Source organism: Suncus etruscus, chromosome 13 (assembly GCF_024139225.1).
Source record: "Suncus etruscus isolate mSunEtr1 chromosome 13, mSunEtr1.pri.cur, whole genome shotgun sequence".
Classification (NCBI taxonomy): domain Eukaryota; kingdom Metazoa; phylum Chordata; class Mammalia; order Eulipotyphla; family Soricidae; genus Suncus; species Suncus etruscus.
Genome location: NC_064860.1, coordinates 18,172,980 through 18,192,416, shown reverse-complemented (window position 1 = coordinate 18,192,416; position 19,437 = coordinate 18,172,980). Strand labels below are relative to the sequence as shown.

At 45.5% G+C, this 19,437-nt stretch overlaps 1 protein-coding gene across 1 annotated transcript; it reads left to right on the top strand.

Annotated features, from left to right (window-relative positions):
* Positions 1–3,034: 3,034 nt before the first annotated feature.
* Positions 3,035–18,775, top strand: TM4SF4 (transmembrane 4 L six family member 4). Its single transcript, XM_049785364.1, has 5 exons — positions 3,035–3,417; positions 4,368–4,457; positions 13,174–13,328; positions 17,861–18,050; positions 18,669–18,775. Exons 1-5 carry the CDS (start codon positions 3,244–3,246, stop codon positions 18,684–18,686), a joined length of 627 nt encoding a protein of 208 aa, XP_049641321.1. The 5' UTR covers positions 3,035–3,243; the 3' UTR covers positions 18,687–18,775.
* Positions 18,776–19,437: the final 662 nt, after the last annotated feature.

Sequence of the window (19,437 nt, the reverse complement as noted above, 5' to 3'; positions counted from 1 at the left end):
CTGAGCGCATAGCCTGGAGTAACCCCTGAGCGTCACTGGGTGAGGCCGGAAAAAATAATGAAGCAGATAAAGAGACAATGAATACTTTCTATTTTTCTGCTGACCCCGAGATTTAGCACTGTATCTTCACCATTCAAGTTAGAGCCACCGGAGCCACCACCTGGTTTGAGAAATCTGTAATCCTGTCTCCAGTGCCCCTGGCCTATAGCCCCCAATCTCAGTGTTTCCCAGAAACAGCTTGTGGAGGGCAGGCCTCACCTGGATGATGACACTTGTTTTGTAGCTAAAATCTGACTCCCTTTTCATTCTAACTTGGTTCTGAGAGGGTTCCAGATTCTCAGCAAAGAGCAGGCAGTCTCCTGTCTCATCCCATCATCTTCCAAGCTGTGATGTAGCACCAACACCAACTGGATCACTGCTGGCCATGAAGATGGGCCTGGCCCAGCCGAGATCTGAAGTGGCAGAAAGTCCCACCAGTAAGGGGTGGTCTCTGGCAGAGAGTAAAATTCCCCAGAGTCATCTTTCTCAGAAGAGACAAAGTCCCTTTTATTCTGCACAGTTTTTATGTGATCACTTTCCCCCTTCCCTTTGTTGTACCTGTCATCAATGCCGTGTCCTGGGGTCCCATGCTTATTGAGAAGCTGGGATTCCAATAGCAACTTGGCACTCAGAGATTGGGAGTCCTGGGGATTGAATTCTTGGGCTTGAACTTTCAAGGGAGTAGCTCTACCATGGTGCCACATCCCTGGCCTCGAGGGGTAGGTTCTTTCTTTCTTTCTTTTTCTTTCTTTCTTTCTTTTCTTTCTTCTTTCTTTCTTTCTTCTTTCTTTCTTTCTTCTTTCTTTCTTTTCTTTCTTTTCTTTTCTTTCTTTCTTTCTTTCTTTCTTTCTTTCTTTCTTTCTTTCTTTCTTTCTTTCTTTCTTTCTTTCTTTCTTCTTTCTTTCTTTCTCTTTCTTTCTCTCTCTTTCTTTCTTTCTCTTTCTTTCTCTCTCTTTCTTTCTTTCTTTCTTTTGTTCTTTCTTTCATTCTTTCTTTCGTTCTTTCTTTCTTTCTTTTTCTTCCTTCCTTCCTTCCTTCCTTTCTTTCTCTCTCTTTCTTTCTTTCTCTTTCTTTCTTTTCTTTCTTTCTCTTTCTTTCTTTCTTTTCTTTCTTTCCTTCCTTCCTTCCTTCCTTCCTTTCTTTCTTTCTTTCTTTCTTTCTTCTTTCTTTCTTTTTCTTTCTTCTTTCTTTCTTTCTTTCTTCTTTCTTTCTTTCTTTCTTTCTTTTTCTTTCTTCTTTCTTTCTTTCTTTCTTTCTCTTTCTCTTTCTTTCTTTCTTCTTTCTTTCTTTCTCTTTCTTTTCTTTCTTCTTCTTTCTTTCTTCTTTCTCTTTCTTTTTCTTTCTTTTTTTCTTTTTCTTTTCTTTTCTTTTCTTTTTTTTTTTTTTCTGTGGGGGGCAGTTGGGCCACATCTGACTATGCTCAGAGTTTGGTTACTCCTGGCTCTGTGCTCAAAAATTGCTCCTGGCAAACTTGGGGGACTATATGGGTTACTGGAAATCGAACTCAGATCTGTCCTGGGTTGGTTGTGTGCAAGCAAATGTCCTACTGTTGTGCTATCTCTCTGGCCCCAGGCAAGTTCATTTCTTAACAAGATGCTCTTCCAGCTGTCTGTGCCACTTCCTGTTGCTCCATCTCATCCATCTCCTCTACCTAACACAACTCTCCTTTCCTTTCACGATCAGTAGTGAAAGCAGAGGTTTTTAGTTTAGTTTAGCTTGAATTAGGTTAGTTTAGTTTTTATTTTGGTTTTGGAACTCAAAACTCAGCAGTGCATACTCCTGGCTCTGCACAGATGGATCCCTCCTGGAGGTCCTTAGAGGACCATATGCAGTGCCAGATCAAACAGGTTGGACACATGCAAAACAAGTGTTCAAGGTCCTGTATTCTCTCTCCAGCCCAGAGGTTTTTATTCAGTTTTTGGTTTGGGGCCAGACCCAAAGGCCAGAATTACTGGTTCTGTACTGAGAATTAATCCTGGAAATGCTTGGGGGATCACAAGAGATGGCAGGAATCAAATCCTAGTGGATGACAGCATACAAGGCTAGCGCCCTACCCACTATACTATCTTTCTGACTTCAAGGTTTTTTTGGGGGGGACGGGAGGGTCACACCCGGCAGCGCTCAGAGGTTCCTCCTGGCTCTGGGCTCAGAAATTGCTCCTGGCAGGCTCGGGGGACCATATGGGATGCCGGAATTCGAACCACTGTCCTTCTGCTTGCAAGACAAATGCCTTGCCTCCATGCTATCTCTCCAGCCCCGGCTCCAAGGTTTTTATTCCGATATGGAAGGTTGAAGTGGAAACTTTGATTGGAAAAATTGGTAGATTTTTTTTTTGTGTGTGTGTGTGGGTATGGTTTTTTTCTTTCTTTCTCTCTTTTTTTTCTTTTACTGATTCTATTATTCTAAGGAAGGAAGGAGTCAGAACTCGGAACAACCGGTACAGTGACAGTGAGGAACCATCGATCAATAAAAAAAAAAAAAAGTATTTTGAATTTTATGCTTGAAAAACATCTCTGTAGGCTGAAGCTCAGCCTCTCTGAGCATGATTTTCATAGGGAGGGACTCAGAGGCTCCTGAGGGTGATATTTGCATCTCTGGGGGTCCAGAGAGAGACAGAGACAGAGTCAGAGACAAAGCAGAGAGAGAGAGAGAGAGAGAGAGAGAGAGAGAGAGAGAGAGAGAGAGAGAGAGAGAGAGAGAGAAAGGAACACACATTAGAATTTGAGAGAGATGATTTAAGTGGAGAAAGTAACATATTGTCCTGACATGGTGATTTATACTGAACCGAAGCAGGGAATTGTGTGGTGGACTATTTATTTATTTGGTCAAGGATGTGGTCAGCTTAAAGGTACAGGAGTCCCAAATGCTGTTTGCTCCAGACCTGTCTATGGTTGCGATAGTGTGGCTCATCTCGGTGGCTGGTGGATGATTTACAGAGGTTATTGGTCTCCATGGCAAAAAATGATCTGAATGTAATCTCATTTATGGAGTGAAAAAAAAAACGGACTTCAGGTCAGAGAGGATATATAAATGTCCATGCCTAGCTTCTGCTATGCCCAGTGCCTCCCTGCTCGCGAGCGTGGACTGAATTGGAGACCATCTGTTTGTTCTGAGGTGGACGCCCAGGCCAAGCGGGTGTGAAGCAACCCCCTGCAGGAGGCCAGGGAGAATTTTGAGTTTTGGATCTAACCTGCCTGCCCCAACATGTGCACCGGCTCCTGCGCCAAGTGTCTGGGATGGACCCTCATCCCTCTGGCTGTGTGCGGCTTTTTGGCTAACATCCTCTTGTTCTTCCCCGGGGGAACAGTGCTGGAGAACAAAGCCCACCTGTCTTACGAGGTCTGGTACTTTGGAGGGATCTTAGGAAGTGGGGTGCTGGTGAGTATATGAAACCCTTCTACCCTGCAGTCCCCTAGGAGAGAGTCACCCCTAACCTTCTTGGGTGGGACAGAGGGTATAGGGGAAGGCTCTTACTTCCTTGCACATGGTCACCCCCCATTCCATCCCTAAGACCCCATAGGGTCCTTTAAGCCCTGTTAGGAGTGATCCCTATGTGCAGAGTGAGGAATCAGCCCTGAGCATGACTGTGTATGGCCCCCCAAATCTCGCTATTAAAAAAAATTAAAGATGGGGCCGGAGAGATAACATGGAGGTAAGGCATTTGCCTTTTATGCAGAAGGTCATTGGTTCGAATACCAGTATCCCATATGTTCCCCCCGAGCCTGCCAGGAGCGATTTCTGAGCATGGAGCCAGGAGTAACCCATGAGAGCTGCTGGGTGTGACTCCAACCTTCCCCCCCAAATTAAACATGACCTTTGAAGGGAGGGAAGTCAGTGCTCAACCCGGGCATTGCATCAGCCAAGCCTGTCCATCCAGGTCAGACACACACAAGGTCACGTCCGCCCTGGGCCAGAGGCTAAGCACCCCCCCACCTGGCCCCATTCAGCCTGGCCCTTCTATGGAAGGAACCTCTAAAGTGCCTAATCCTAGCAAGACAGTTCTGGGTGGTAAAACTGGCACCATACTTTCTAGCAGATAGAATCACAGAAGACCACCAAGTAACCAGTGCTTCCTTCTTGCACCCACTTTCCTAAACTCCCCTTCCCAGGAAGCCTTCATTGAGTCTGTTTTCTTGTCAACACTGTTCCCCACTTGTCCACCTCAGCCATCTTTCTTGGGGTGCTAGACAGACAGCAGCTCCCTGAAGCTGCATGGATGGGAGGGCTGGTGCACAGTGCCCCGATCCCTCAGACCACAGTAGGGGTTTTGCGCTTTGGGTGTGATGGTCCCCTTCCTGCCCTGAACACCCCTGTCTGTAACTCCACAGATGATCTTCCCTGCCCTGGTTTTCCTGGGCTTGAAGAATAATGATTGCTGCGGCTGCTGCGGAAATGAAGGATGTGGGAAGCGCTTTGCGGTGAGTGCTGGAGTTGGGAGGTTCAGAATCAGGGGGCACTCTGAACCCCAAGCTTACATGCCCCCAGGCAAGGACAGGATGGCATGCCAGCCTGGGCAAGAGTCTAGGGAGGTAGTTTTTGTTTTGTTTTGTTTTGGGCCACACAGGGCTGTTCCCAGGGCTTCTTCTTGGCTCTGTGCTACCAGGAATCACTCCTGGCTCCTGGCAGTGCTCAGGGGGCCATGTGGGATGTTGGGGATCAAACTCCGTAGGCTGCCTTTATACCCAGAGGATGTTGTTGTTTGTTGTTTATTTTTGTGGGCCACACCCAGTGGTGCTCAAGGGTTACTCCTGGCTCTGCACTCAGGAATCACTCTTGGTGGTACTCAGAAGACCAACTGGGAAGCTAGTGAGCAAAACCTGGGTTGGCCACATGCAGGTGAAGTGCCCTCTTTACTGTACTTCACTCCAGTCCCAAGGGCCAGGATCCTTGATGGTCTGAAGTCCCAGGAATGATGTAGATTCTCACTTAGATCCTAATCTAGCCTCTATTAGAGATGTGGCAAGTAAGTCCACCACCAGTGCCCCAAGCTGGCAGCCGCAGGAACCATGTAAAGTAGTTTGATACTTGGTCTTTTCCTGATCGTGGCCCCCTTCCGCCCTCATTTCCCTCCTGTGCCCCCATCTGTGCTGTGCACCATCTATGCAGTTTCCCCTGTGACCCCTTGAAATATATTGGGAGTCCTAGGGAGCCATAGACACCCCAAGAGAGAAGAGACACTAGGTCTCGTAACCCCAATCACTGACTCTCTCTGGCCAACATGGCCTCATCTGAACAGGTAGGTTGAGGAAATATAAAAATGACCCCTGGGGTGCCATGGCACCAGCCCCTCTGTGTCCACAGAGACTGTGCTCCCTTCTCAGCATGCACAGGGGACTGCCTCAGCATGTGGACCAGTCAGGGCTCTCCTGAAGCAGAGCCCTGCCAGGACTCCCCACCAGGAACCCTACTCAGGTGGCAGGCAGAAGGATGTCTTCCTTGGTTTGAAAGAAGTCAATATGTGAGCTGGGGCAGAAGTTTGGAGCCACACCCCATGGTACTCACAGGTGCTCTCAGTCTCCTCATAGTAACCAGGGCACTATATGGGGTGCTGCATTAGCTCAGGCCTATCTATATCTTAGTTTCACTTTCAAAAAATATTAGGGGGCCACAATAAAAATTATTATAATAATATTATAAATATATATTTATATAATATATAAACATATATATTTATATAATAAATATAATAATATTATAAATATATATTTATATAAATATAAATAATATTATAAATAAATAAAATAAATAAAATTTATTATAATATATAATATATTATAATAATAAAATTATATATATGAAATATATAGAAATATATACATTTATTATTATAATAATATATAATATATAATATTAAAATAATAAAATCATATATAATATGTATATAAATAAAAATAAAAATTATTATAATAATAAAATCATTATAAAATATTATTATAAAAATTTAAAAAAATATTAGGGGTGTTTGCCTCACATGCAGCTAACCAGGTTTTAATCCCCAGCACCCTGTATGGTTTCCTGAACCCACTAGGAGTGATTCCTGAGCACAGAACCTGGGTAACCCCTGAGCACAGCTGGGGGTTGCTCCAAAACAAAACAAAAGAAATATTGAAAGTGAATTTGGACTCTTTTTTCACTTTCTTTTTTTCCTTCCTTTCTTCTTTCCACCCCCCTTTTCTCCCTTCCTTTCTTCCTTTTATCTACTTTCTCTTTTTCTTTCCTTCTTTCTTTTTTCACTGTCCTTTTCTTTTTACTTTCTCCCTTCCTTCCTTCTTTCTACCTTTCTTCCTTCCTTTTTTCTTTTTTTCTTTCTTCCTTCCTTCCTTCCTTCCTTCCTTCCTTTCTTTCTTTTTCTTTCTTTCTTTCTTTTTTTCTCTCTTTCTTTCTTTTTTTCTCTCTCTTTCTTTCTTTCTTTTTTTTCTTTCTTTCTTTCTTTCTTTCTCTTTCTTTCTTCTTCTTTCTTTCTTTCTTTCTTTCTTTCTTTTCTTTCTTTCTTCTTTTTTTTTTTTTTCTTTCTTTCTTTTCTTTCTTTCTTTCTTTCTTTCTTTCTTTCTTTCTTTCTTTTTCTCTTCTTCCTTCCTTCTTTTCTTTACTTTTTGGGGAGGGGGGTTTGGACCACACCTGATGACGCTCAGGGGTTACTCCTGCTATGCACTCAGAAATCACTCCTGGCTCAGGGAACCATATGGGATGCTGGGAAATCGAACCAAAGTCTGTCCTGGATCAGCTGCATGCAAGGCAAATGCCCTACCACTGTGCTATTGCTCCGGACCCTCTTCTTTCCTTTTATATTTATTTATTTCTCTTTTCTTTCTCTCATTCACTCTTTCTTTCTTATGTTCTTTTCTTTTTTTCTTTCTTTTATTTTTTTTTCTTCTTTTCCCCCAGTGGTACTTGGCCTGATTCTATGACATAAAAGGCTTAATGCCCAAGCCTACTGGGACCTGGTGGTGCCTGGACCATCTCTACTGCCCCCACCCTCTAATTTTGTCAATCAGAGACCTGAGCTTCTGCTGTGAATCTCTGAGCATTAGTCCTTTGCAGTCTGTCCAAACCCAGCAAGGCAGCAGGTGTGGCATCTTCAGTCCTAGGGAAAATGTTCTTGGTGGTCTCATATTCTTGCATCCAGCTCATACCCTAGAGACTTCTGTGTCCCGAGCACATGGTCCTGACCCAAGTCTCTAAACCATCTCCTTTTCCTTCCACATCTCCCCCAGAGCCTCTCCATCATAGTAGGTGGACTTGAGTCCCCTAAGCCAGGATACATAGAAAGAGTAGCAGGCTGGGACACAAGGCCAGAGCTAAACAGATGGGAGGAATGGGAATAGAGGGACTATTGTCTTCCAATTCTGGGAGATATGGTAACAGAAAAGGCAGGGAATGTGTGTGAGGAGCTGGTTTTTGTGAAACGTCTTCTTTAACCCCTGTCAGACCCTTGGATGGACTGGTCATTGCACTAACATCAAACATAAACAAACACAAAGGGAGGGCAGAGAGATAGCACAGCAGTAGGGTGTTTCCTTGCATGCAGCTGATTTAGAATGAATGGTGGTTCAAATCGAATCCCAGCATTTCATATGGTCCCTTGTGCCTGCCAGCAGTGATTTTTGAGTGCAGAGCCAGGAGTAACCCTGAGCACCTCAGAGTGGAACCCAAAAACAAAAACAAAAAAGCAAAAACAAACAAAAAAAACAAAAACAAAAAAATCACCCCCCCCCAAAAAAAAAAACAACCACAAAGGGTGAGATGTCATTCACACAGATGGGAACCCCCAGGATATAAGGTGAAGTGGGTGAGCTCAGAGGCAGCTTAGATACTTGTCTGCAAAAGAAGAAGCATATTTTTCGAGGGCTTGACCAGATAGGGAAGTTGGTGGGAGTCAGACACAGTTCCTAGGAAGAGGGTTATTTACTCAGCTTTGAGTGATGAATAACTTCTCAGTTGTGGTTGGGGAAGCACCTTTTATGCAGGAGATCGATTTGCCGCTTTCAAGCAAACAGGGGAGGGTCCTTGGGTCCTTGCCACTCTGGCCAATTTTTAACTTTCATTTGAGAGTTTACACCAAGGTGGTTCCCTGTCTTGAGGTCATCAAGAGCTGTGAACCTGTGCACTTTTGTTGTTGTTTTTGGTTTGGGGGCCAGACCTGCTCATGCTCAGTGTCTCTCCACTCAGAAATCGCTCCTGGCTTGAGGGACCATATGGGATGCCCAGGGACTGAACCATCGTCTGTCCTAGGTCAGCGCATGCAAGGCAAATGCCTATCATTACACTATTGCTCCAGAGAACCTATGCACTTTTATAGAAATTGTTGTGTTGTTTTGATTTTATTTGTTTGTTTTTGTTTTTGGGTCACACCCAGCAGTGCTCAGGGATTACTCCTGGGCTTTATGCTCAGAAATCGCTTCTGGCAGGGTCGGTGGACCATATGGGATGCCGGGATTCAAATATTTTAGTACCAACGGTACTCGGGAGACCAGGTAGGGCTGGGCTGGAAGCCAGTTCTAGCATTCAAAGTTGGTACTCTAGCCCCTCGAGCTGTTTCCCTGGCTGGCCAGTATGTTAGTTTATAATGGGGTGAAGGGGATCTCCCCAGTTCTCAGAGACCATATAAAGGCTCACAACTTGGATCCTCTGAATGTCAGGACTGTGTGTTACAAGCCTATTCATTTTAAACTTGTTCCTCCTCATTTGTGAGAAGCACAGGAGAGACTGCAATCATAAAATGTCATCATCAATGATGACATTGGTCAAGAGCTTGTGGATGTCATGGGAAGTTAGGCAAGAGGGATTTCTGGTGCCTTGAACCTGGTCTGACAGGAACCTCAAGCAGAGGTGGTGAGGGAAATGGCTGCTTCTGCCCTCAGGTGTGATGATGGATCTGCTGACAGAAGGGAGTCTGGGGTGAATGGCCCAGGATTCAAGGTAGGAGAGGTAGAGACCCAAGCTCACTGCCTGTCATCAGGCCTGACCATGGTGCAATGTCCCTCTTCCTCCTTCAATCACGACTGCCTCTGTTTCCAACTCTTTTTTTTCTCTTTCATTGTTGTTGTTTGCGGGGGGGGGGGGGTGTTACACCCTGTTGTATGCTCACAAATCACACCTGAGAGGCTTGGGGAGTCTGGGTTGGAATCTGCATTAGCTATAGTCAAGGCAAACCCCTTAACCCTTGTACTATCCTGCTCCTGTTTCCAGTTTTCATGTTGTTCAGAAACAAATGAGGCTTTAGCCTCCTTTTGTTCTTTTTCTTTCTTTTTTTTTTCTTTTTTTTGGTTTTTGGGTCACACCCGGCACCGCTCAGGGGTTCCTCCTGGCTCTAGGCTCAGAAATCGACCCTGGCAGGCACGGGGGACCAAATGGGATGCCGGGATTCGAACCGGCATGAAAGGCAAACGCCTTACCTCCATGCTATCTTTCTGGCCCCCTTTCATTCTTTGGTTTTATTTGTTCTTGTTGTTCTTGTTGCTGCCTACTTTGCTTTCTTTAGTTTTGTTTGAAGTTTTGGGGATAGAACCTTGCCCAGCAAGCATTTGCATGCAAGCGCGCGCGCACACACACGCGCGCACACACACACACACACATAAACACACACACTTCTCTCACACATACACTGACACATATTCATATCCACTAACACACTTGCACACACATGTACACACACGCACAATTACACATACTCACACAGACACACACAAACACACCAAGTGGTCTGATATGAAATCACCTGCCCACCCACCCTTCTGCTTTAACTAACCCCAGGTGACTTCTCTTCTCCCCACCCAGGCAGCTGGTGTTGAAATCAGGTTTGTGTATGCTAAAGGAAGCTTCTAAAACACATTCTTCAGAGGAGCGCAGGAAGCTGAAGCTGAGGTCAGGCCTCCCTGATGCTGGGCGGGCTGGAACCTGCGTCTCCTCAGATTCTTTCCCTGGAGGTTCCTTTTCCAATACATTTTCTCATACTCTCAGAGGCTTATTGGCTCCTGACAAACAATTATATATATATATATATATATATATATATATATATATATATATTTGGTTTTTGGGTCACACCCGGCAGCACTCAGGGGTTACTCCTGGCTCTATGCTCAGAAATCGCTCCTGGCAGACTCGGCTTGGGGACCATATGGGATGCCGGGATTCGAACCACCGACCTCTGCAAGCAAGGCAAACGCCTTACCTCCATGTTATCTTTCCAGCCCCACAATTATATTTTAAGATCAAAAGTGAAGTGAGCTGGGCTGGAGAGATAGCATAGAGGTGGAGTGTTTGCCTTGCATGCAGAAGGATGATGGTTCAAATCCCTGCATCCCATATGGTGCCCCGAGCCTGTCAGGAGCAATTTCTGAGCATAGAGCCAGGAATAACCCCTGAGGGCTGCTGGGTGTGATCCAAAAAAAACCCAAAAACAAACAAACAAACAAAGTCAAGTGAGCAAAAGGATGTTCTCCCCTCGCTGTTGTTGAATTTCAGTGAGAACCAATGTCTCAGAGGGAAAATGGTGACAACTGAGTGTCTGGTGCCAGTGCATTCTGTCTGCATGTATGTATTTATGTGTGTATATATGAATATGTATGTATATACATGCATATGAATTTCTGCATGTGTCTATGGATTGAATAAAATTTGGACTAGAGCATAGAGGAATGGCTCAAAGACAGGGAATGAACTCTCATTGGAGCAATGGTTTCCAAGGTGGGTCTGGCAAAATTGTATAGTGGAAAGGACACTAGCTCTGATAAGATTAGAAGCCAGCTCTTCTTCCAACATGAGGAAGTTGCCAGAAATGTTCTTTGGGGCCAAGGATGAGGGTGTAATTTAGTGGTAGAATCCTCCTTGCATGTGTGAGGCCCTGGGTTCTATTTTTATTCCTGGAAAGGACAGAGGAAGGAAGAAAAGAAGAAATGAATGGAAAGAAGGAAAAAAAGGTAAAGAATCTCAGCATCAGTTGCTCATCTCTGCCAGCCAAATACATGTCAAGGATTTTTAGAGTTTAGAGAGCTTAAGGAAACACTTTCAGGGAGTGGAAAGGGCCAAATAGGAGTGAGCTTAAAATCAGCTGGTGTTGGCTATAAAATCCTACAGAGACTAGACAGACTACTACCTTGGGGAGAGAGACCAAGTCCCATCATTTTTTTTTATTTAAACACCTTGATTACATACATGATTGTGTTTGGGTTTCAGTCATGTAAAGAACACCACCCATCACCAGTGCAACATTCCCATCACCAATGTCCCAAGTCTCCCTCCTCCCCACCCGACCCCCGCCTGTACTCTAAACAGGCTCTTCATTTCCCTCATACATTCTCATTATTAGGACAGTTCAAAATGTAGTTATTTCTCTAACTAAACTCATCACTCTTTGTGGTGAGCTTCCTGAGGTGAGCTGGAACTTCTAGCTCTTTTCTCTTTTGTGTCTGAAAATTATTATTGCAAGAATGTCTTTCATTTTTCTTAAAACCCATAGATGAGTGAGACCATTCTGCGTTTTCTCTCTCTCTCTCTCTCTCTCTGACTTATTTCACTCAGCATAATAGATTCCGTGTACATCCATGTATAGGAAAATTTCATGACTTCATCTCTCCTGACAGCTGCATAATATTCCATTGTGTATATGTACCACAGTTTCTTTAGCCATTTGTCTGTTGAAGGGCATCTTGGTTGTTTCCAGAGTCTTGCTATGGTAAATAGTGCTGCAATGAATATAAGTCCCATCATTTTTATCTCACAAAGTGACTGGAATCACTGAGGAGCCTCTCAATGGTGACTCTTCTGAGGAACCTGCCATGAATCATCCATGTGATAAGACCAGAAAAATTGGGGCTGGGGAGATGGGGATACCTCCAATAAATGCCCCCAAGACCAACCTGATTTGTGGTCCAATGCTTGGGCATGAAGACATGGAGCTTTTTGGGCCCTGAGGTACCAAATCCCACCAGAGCCACCCCAGCAGTGGGTGGAGGCCTCCATGACTCCCCAGTGGAAATTCAATGGCCAGCTCCCCTGCTTTAGACAAAGAAAAACCAAAACCAAAACCAAAAAAAAAGTCAAAAAACAAACAAACAGACAAAAGTTTGGGGGTGTGATTTTATTCTTAGCATTTAAATTTTTTTATTGGGAAGAGGTGGATTGGGCCTGAATACCTGGAGGTATTCAGAGCTTACCTCTGGCTCTGCACTTAGGGATCACTTCTAGAGGGCCTCAGGGGACCACATGTGGAGCCAGGGATTGAACTGGGGCCAACTACATGCAAAGCCAGTGCCTTCTGTAGTACGACAGCCCCTCTTGGCGTTTAATTAATAACCACTGTGGGTGGCTAATACCAACTCCTGTGTACTGAACATCTAGTCCACATTCACCCTGAATTCCTGTTCATACACAGCTCAGAAATGGAACTGGATGGTTGGAAAGATAGGGGGTGACAGAGAAAGTGTTTGGCCTTGCTCACACCCAATCTAGGTTCTATCCCATTGTCCTGCCAGAAGTGACCAGTTGTGTGTGACCTGACCCCAATTGGCATGAGTTGGGTGCAGGTACATAATGTTCCACAGGCCAAAGCACTCACTTTGCATGCTGCATGCAAGAAGTTCAATTCTTTGCATTCCATAGGGTCCCTAAGCCATGCCAGGAGTGACCCCTGAGCACCAGGCCAGGAGTAACCAATGAGCACTTCTAGATATGGCCCAAAATAAATCAGTTGCATCCAAGAGGGCTGAGATGACTGCCTGGTCTGGAACCATGGTTTTCACTCACAACCCACTGTGAACCTTTCTGTCTCAAGGCACCCCTGGGTGTGACCCCGTGTCTTTCTCCACCTCAGCACCTGAGAAACTCTTCATTCTCATGACTTCACCTAGCATGACCCTTGAGCCAGAATCCCTGGGAGTGATTCCCAACCACTGTTAGGGGGCACCCCTCAAAACAGAAAACGGTTCATATTCTTCTAACACGCTTGGTCATAATACACCCACCTGCTGAAGTGAGAAGGCTCTCTGGCTCATAACCCACACATCTAACCACAACCCCAAACCCGGTCATGTATGGGCAGGTGGGATACTTGGGGTGAGAAGGGGAGCACAACTTCTAAAGCTCCATTGCCTTTGTGGGAACCCACACTGAATCTCACTCCTTCACTTTCAGATGTTCACCTCCACCCTGTTTGCAGCCATCGGGTTCCTGGGAGCCGGATACTCGTTTATTGTCTCCGCCATCTCCATCAACAAAGGCCCTCGGTGTCTCACCCACACCGACCCCAACACCAACAACCAGACCTGGATCTACCCCTTCCAGAACGGGTGAGCGGGGCTGCAGTGCGCGAGGCCGCCACACGGGGGCGTCCAGGTTCAGGACCTGAAGGTAGACAGCAGAATTTCTCACCAAGAACCAGCCCACACTGAGTGTTTCCAGACTGTCCAGGCTGTGGTCGTCCATCCTCTAGCAGTAGACTCAACTGTCCTCCTCCTCTTCCCTTTTCTCTTTTTTTTCTTCCTTCCTTCCTTCCTTCCTTCCTTCCTTCCTTCCTTCCTTCCTTCCTTCCTTCCTTCCTTCCTTCCTTCCTTCCTTCCTTCCTTCCTTCCTTTCTTTCTTTCTTTCTTTCTTTCTCTCTCTTTCTCTTTCTTTCATTTTTTCTTTCTTTCTTTCTTTCTCTCTCTCTCTCTTTCTTTCTTTCTTTCCTTCCTTTTTCCTTCCTTCCTTCCATCCATCCTTTCACTCTCTCTCTCTCACTCTCTCTCTCTCTCTCTCTCTCTCTCTCTCTCACTCTCTCTCTCTCTCTCTCTCTCTCTCTCTTTCTTACTAAGCACCTTTGAAAAGAAATTCTCATCCCTGGATTAGAAGCAAAATTTAGCCAGGTTTATAGCTGGATGGGGCTTCAGTTTCCCCCTTCTCCAGGCCTGTGAGGAATGAGTTTCTCGGCCCTAAAGCTAGGCCCTGAGCAAAGCTAACAACCTCTTCCCAGGCTCTGGAGATAAGATGATGGCCATGGAAACCCAGACACCCCATACAGTCCAGAGGGTCAGCTGCCACTCCCCTTTCCATTGTGCTGGGAGTTCTGATGTCTCTGGGGCACACACTTGGTTGTGTGGCACTGGAAATCCTATCGTATCATATCACTTGGGCATGTGGGAAGGGTTGGGGATCCAAATTCGGATCTCATACTTCTAACACTAAAGCACATCACTGTGTGCTAATATCCGCTCAACATTATTCATCACATTTATCACTGTAAATCACTTCTCTGTGTGGAGTTCAATGCTGGGCATTAGAACTTTCTAAAATTGTGTGCTAGTTTTTAAAAAATCTAAATCATTTTCATCTTTTTAACCCATCACTAATGGTTTAAAGAGAATGTTCTCTGCATTCTTTGAAAGAAGGTCAACTGTGATGATGCCATAGTGTAGCCATAACACAAGATGCAGCTCAATGGGGAAGCACATCCCAAATACATGAGGGACACATGTTTTCTCAGACACATGGTGCTGGGCCAGAGCAATAGCATGGTGGGTAGGACATTTGCTTTGCATGTGACCCACCCAGGACCAACTTGGGTTCAATCCCCAGCCTCCCATATAGTTACACCTGAGAGCAGAGCCAGGAGTAACCCCTGAGCACTGTCGGGAGTGCCTTCCTCACCCCCCCCAAAGAAAACAAGAAAAATTAAACACATGATACAGAGCATGCAACGAGGATTAATAAGTGGGTGTTGGAGTCGGGAAGGCTAAAGGTCAAACCCAACTTTCTCTCCTCGCTTGAAATTCTTTCATTTGGTTGGGTTTGTTGTTGCTGTTGTGGTTACCTGGGTAATCCTGGAGAATTACAATAGGGGGGGACACAAGGGTGCTCCTTGGGCCCTGTGGTGCTGGGGAGAACCCCACACACACCAGAAGCGGTCAGAGTACTTCATGCTGTGGCTTATGATGCTCAGAGAACCATGTGGTAGCAGAGATCAAACTGGGTCAATGCACACAAGGCCTTAAAGCCCTGTTCTGGGGGCCGGGCGGTGGCGCTAAAGGTAAGGTGCCTGCCTTGCCTGCGCTAACCTTGGACGGACCGCGGTTCGATCCCCCGGTGTCCCATATGGTCCCCCAAGCCAGGAGCAACTTCTGAGCACATAGCCAGGAGTAACCCCTGAGCGTTGCCGGGTGTGGCCCAAAAACCAAAAAAAAAAAAAAAAAGCCCTGTTCTTTCTTTCTTTCTTTCTTTCTTTCTTTCTTTCTTTCTTTCTTTCTTTCTTTCTTTCTTTCTTTCTTTCTTTCTTTCTTTCTTTCTTTCTTTCTTTCTTTCTCTCTCTCTCTTTCTTTCTTTCTCTCTTTGTTTCTTTCTTTCTTTCTTTTTCTTTCTTTCTTTCTGTCTGTCCATCTGTCTGTCTTTCTTTCTGTCTTTCTTTCCTTCCTTCCTTCCTCCCTTCTTCTTTCTTTCTTTCTTTCTTTTTCTCTCTCTCTCTTCTTTTCTTTCTTTCTTCTTTCTTTCTCTCTTCTTTCTTTCTTTCTTTCTCTTTTTTCTTTCTTTCTTTCTTTCTTTTTCTTTCTTTCTTTCTTCTTCTTCTTTCTTTCTTTTTTCTTTCTTTCGTTTCTTTCTTTCTTTCTTTCTTTCTTCTTCTTCCTTCCTTCCTTCCTTCCTTCCTTCCTTCCTTCCTTTCTTTCTTTCTCTCTTTCTTTCTGTCTGTCCGTCCGTCCGTCTTTCTGTCTGTCTTTCCTTCCTTCTTTCCTTCCTTCTTTCCTTCCTTCCTTCCTTCCTTCCTTCCTTTCTTCTTTCTTTCTTTCTTTTTTCTCTCTTTCTTTCTTTCTTTCTTTCTTTCTTTCTTTCTTTCTTTCTTTCTTTATTTCTTTCTTTCTTTCTTTCTTTTCTTTCTTTTCTTTCTTTCTTTCTTTCTTTCTTTTTCTTTCTTCTTTCTTTCTTTCTTTCTTTCTTTCTTTCTTAAACCCATCTTTCTGATTTCCCACCTGAAGAGGTTGGGTTGCCACCTCAGCAGTGCTCAGGACTCACATTCAATGGTGTTCAGGGGACCAGGAAGTGCTGGAAATAGAACCAAGTATCTCCCTTTGCAAAGCACATATCAGTCCCCTGAGTTCTCTCTCAGGGGCATTAGAACTTCCTCTTTCGGGGCCGGTGAGGTGGCGCTAGAGGTAAGGTGTCTGCCTTGCAAGCGCTAGCCAAGGAAGGACCGCGGTTCGATTCCCCGGCGTCCCATATGGTCCCCTCCAAGCCAGGGGCAATTTCTGAGCCCTTATCCAGGAGTAACCCCTGAGCATCAAACGGGTGTGGCCCCCCAAAAAAAACAAACAAAGAAAAAGAACTTCCTCTTTCATGCACAAGTCTGTGTGCATGGTGTGTGTGTGTGTGTGCGTGTGTGTGTGTTCAGTCTTTCCTGATTTCTTGCAGCTGTTTCCCCCACCTCCCTCCCTTTGTTGATGTGGTTTTGTGATCTGGGGTAACACAAGCACTTGATTGTGTTGATCAAAACACATGAAGGCAGCAGTGACCTGGGGCTCTGACACCAGCTTGCATTAAACCTCGGTGTCCGCCAGGGGGCACACTCTGCCCACGGTGCCCACACACCTGTTTAGAGCCTGCGCTTAGCCTACAATCCCTGGCTGTGTGGGCAGAGAGAGCTACTGCACTCCTGCTCTGTGGATGAGGTAGAACCAGGCCTCAAACTCAGGACCTCATGCTTGCAAGGCAGGTGCGTTGGCCCTCAGCCCAGCCCTCTTCTGGCCCCAGAGAGGGAACTATTTACAGAATGCTCTCAGGTCGGGGCAGAGGTCAGAGACTAGGGACATGTCCCTGGTCCTGTAAATCACAATGCCTCCACCCCATTCCACCCCCCTCCCTAAAGCAGACAAATGAACAGACAGTGATCTGCAGAGCATTGCATGCTCTCTGTCACAGGGAACACAAGACAGAGGAACACCACAGAATCCATCCTGGAAGAATTGAACTCCTGAAATACCAGGCAAAGCCTTCACAGTGCCCCTTTCCCTTTCTGAGTTCCCTTTTGTGTACAATGGAAGTTCAGGAAAGCGGGCTGTGACATCTGTCCACTGTGCTGATGGGATTTTTGGATTTTCTGGTAGAAAACTCTTCCCACTGCTCCAAAAATCTAGTGAGGGAGGCTGGAAGTGACCTCCTCTGTATCTTGGCTTCCTATATTGGGGCACAGAACTCACTCTCTCTATTGGGTTCACAAAAAAATTGGGAACCCTTCCTGCTGAGCTGGAACAAAGAGTTGGACCCACCAACCAGCTCAGCAGCTAGTTCCCAAGTTTTCTCCCAAGGTTCCCCGAGAGCAGTTCACCGGTATAACCACCAGAGGGCACTGTCTGCCATAACCGTCCAACCTGCCGCAAAGCCCTTTCTGTCTTTTTCTGCATTGCAGCTGCATTGCAGCTGGCCAATGCGGGGTCCTGAAAACTTTTAGAATCTTCAATGATGTTGTCGGCTACTGACACCCTGCGTGGCCCAGGGTACGGACTGAAGAGTGTCTGAAAAGTGGTCTCCAAATTGCCATTTTGCATTTTCTGTATATAGAGCTTCTGTTTGACTCCCCCCCCCCCCAATTTAGAGAATTGTCACTTGTGGACAACTTGGTTGCATTTCGGGGTGCACCTGTCTCCCTTTCTAAGTGTGAAGATTCGTCACACACACCAGCAAAGCTCCAGCACCTTCACACCAAGACCCCTCTGCCCTTTCCCCCAACTGTCTGCACCAGAGAGTGTGCAGGTGTTCTCTGAAATGGGGGTCTGCTGGGAGGAGCAGGCTCTGGGGTTGGGGGGGGTTCTTCTGGTTGTTCTGTTTGGATAGTCTCAAACTCAGTTTCTCCTTCCCGCAGGGACTACCTGAGTGACACATCCTTATGGAAAAAGTGTCAGGGCCCCACAGACATTGTACCCTGGAATCTCACCCTCTTCTCTATCCTTCTGATCATCGGGGGTGTCCAGATGCTTCTCTGCGCCATCCAAGTAGTCAACGGCCTTCTGGGGACCCTGTGCGGAGACTGCGGGTGCTGCGGTTGCTGTGGGGTGAGTCCAGTTCTTTGTCCTTGGTTCCTGCATGAGGGATGGGGATGAGGGCAGGATGGGTTGAAGGTGGGTGGTGGTGAGGGAACTGGAGAAATCAACAGTCTTTGTGGTCCACCTCTGAGGGTTCAAATCCTGCCTCATAACTGCTTGGCTATGCTTTAGCTTCTTATGAAAATTGTTTATAAGACTATGTGATACAGGACTGAGCAGGGCTGTGGGATGGGCGAGGGAAGGCTCACGGCCTCAAGGTGGGGTTCCATCCCCTGAACCACATGAGAGGGGAAGGTCTTTGAAACAAGTCCAGAGAGATAGTGCAGTGGGTAAGGCACCCATCTTGCATGCAACCAGCCCAGGTTCAATCCTTGGCCTGTATTTCGTCCCTGTGCACTACCAAGAATGATCCCTTAGCACAGAGTCAGGAGTAATCCCTAAGCACTGCTGGGAGTGACCCCCAAAATCAAGCACTAATAAGAGCTCCAAAACGACAGAGTTGCTTGTCAGAAATCTTGGTTCCTTAAAACAATGCATAAGGAGTAAAATATCCAATCGGGAAGAGGGTGGGCAGAGAGGGGAGGAAGTCGGGATGCAACCATGATATGACCCTTTTCTACCCTCCAGGGAGATGGACCCGTTTAAACTCCGACGGTGAACAAGTGCACACCAGAGCCTGAGGCTCCCATATGGCGCTCACCTCCCTCTAGGCACCTCTGGATGCTCACCTCCCCTTCATCTGCAGCCTCCTCAGAGCTGCTTCATCAACCCCACCTTCTGCTGAACGAGTGGGGAGGACTGAATCATTCCTTCTCCTTTCCAAGCCGCCCCAATAGTCCTAATTTATGTTCTTTTCCAATAAAAGAAAAAATCATGTGGCCGCATGACCAGTGACGTCATGAATCTGTCTGATGAGCTTCTTTGCAGAAATGAAGACCAGGTTCTTGACCCAATGTTTCACAGTGCTTGTCTCCAAGCAAGAAAATTATTTGGTGTTATGTGTATTTGTGCCTCTTTGTAAATAAAGATGTTTGTATCTTTTGGTCTACCTAATGCCGAGGAGAACGCATTAAAAATGAGAAACAAAGACCTACATTTTGTTTTCAAACTCTATGAATATGCATTTATGTGGGGCAGAAGGTATGATGGTTGTATCCTAAGTAATTCTTTTTTTATCGAGTAAGTATTTAATATGGAAAATTGGGTTCTTTCAACAGTATAATATAATATATATTCCATTTCACCAACTAGATCATGATAATAACTAAAGTTGAATTGTATTGGCAGTGGGGCTTCATGATTGATTTATAAATAATTCTAATGGGGTGTTCTTTAATATCTTTGAGTCTCTTGCTGTTGGTTTTATTTTTGGTTTTTTTTTTTTTTTTTTTTTTTT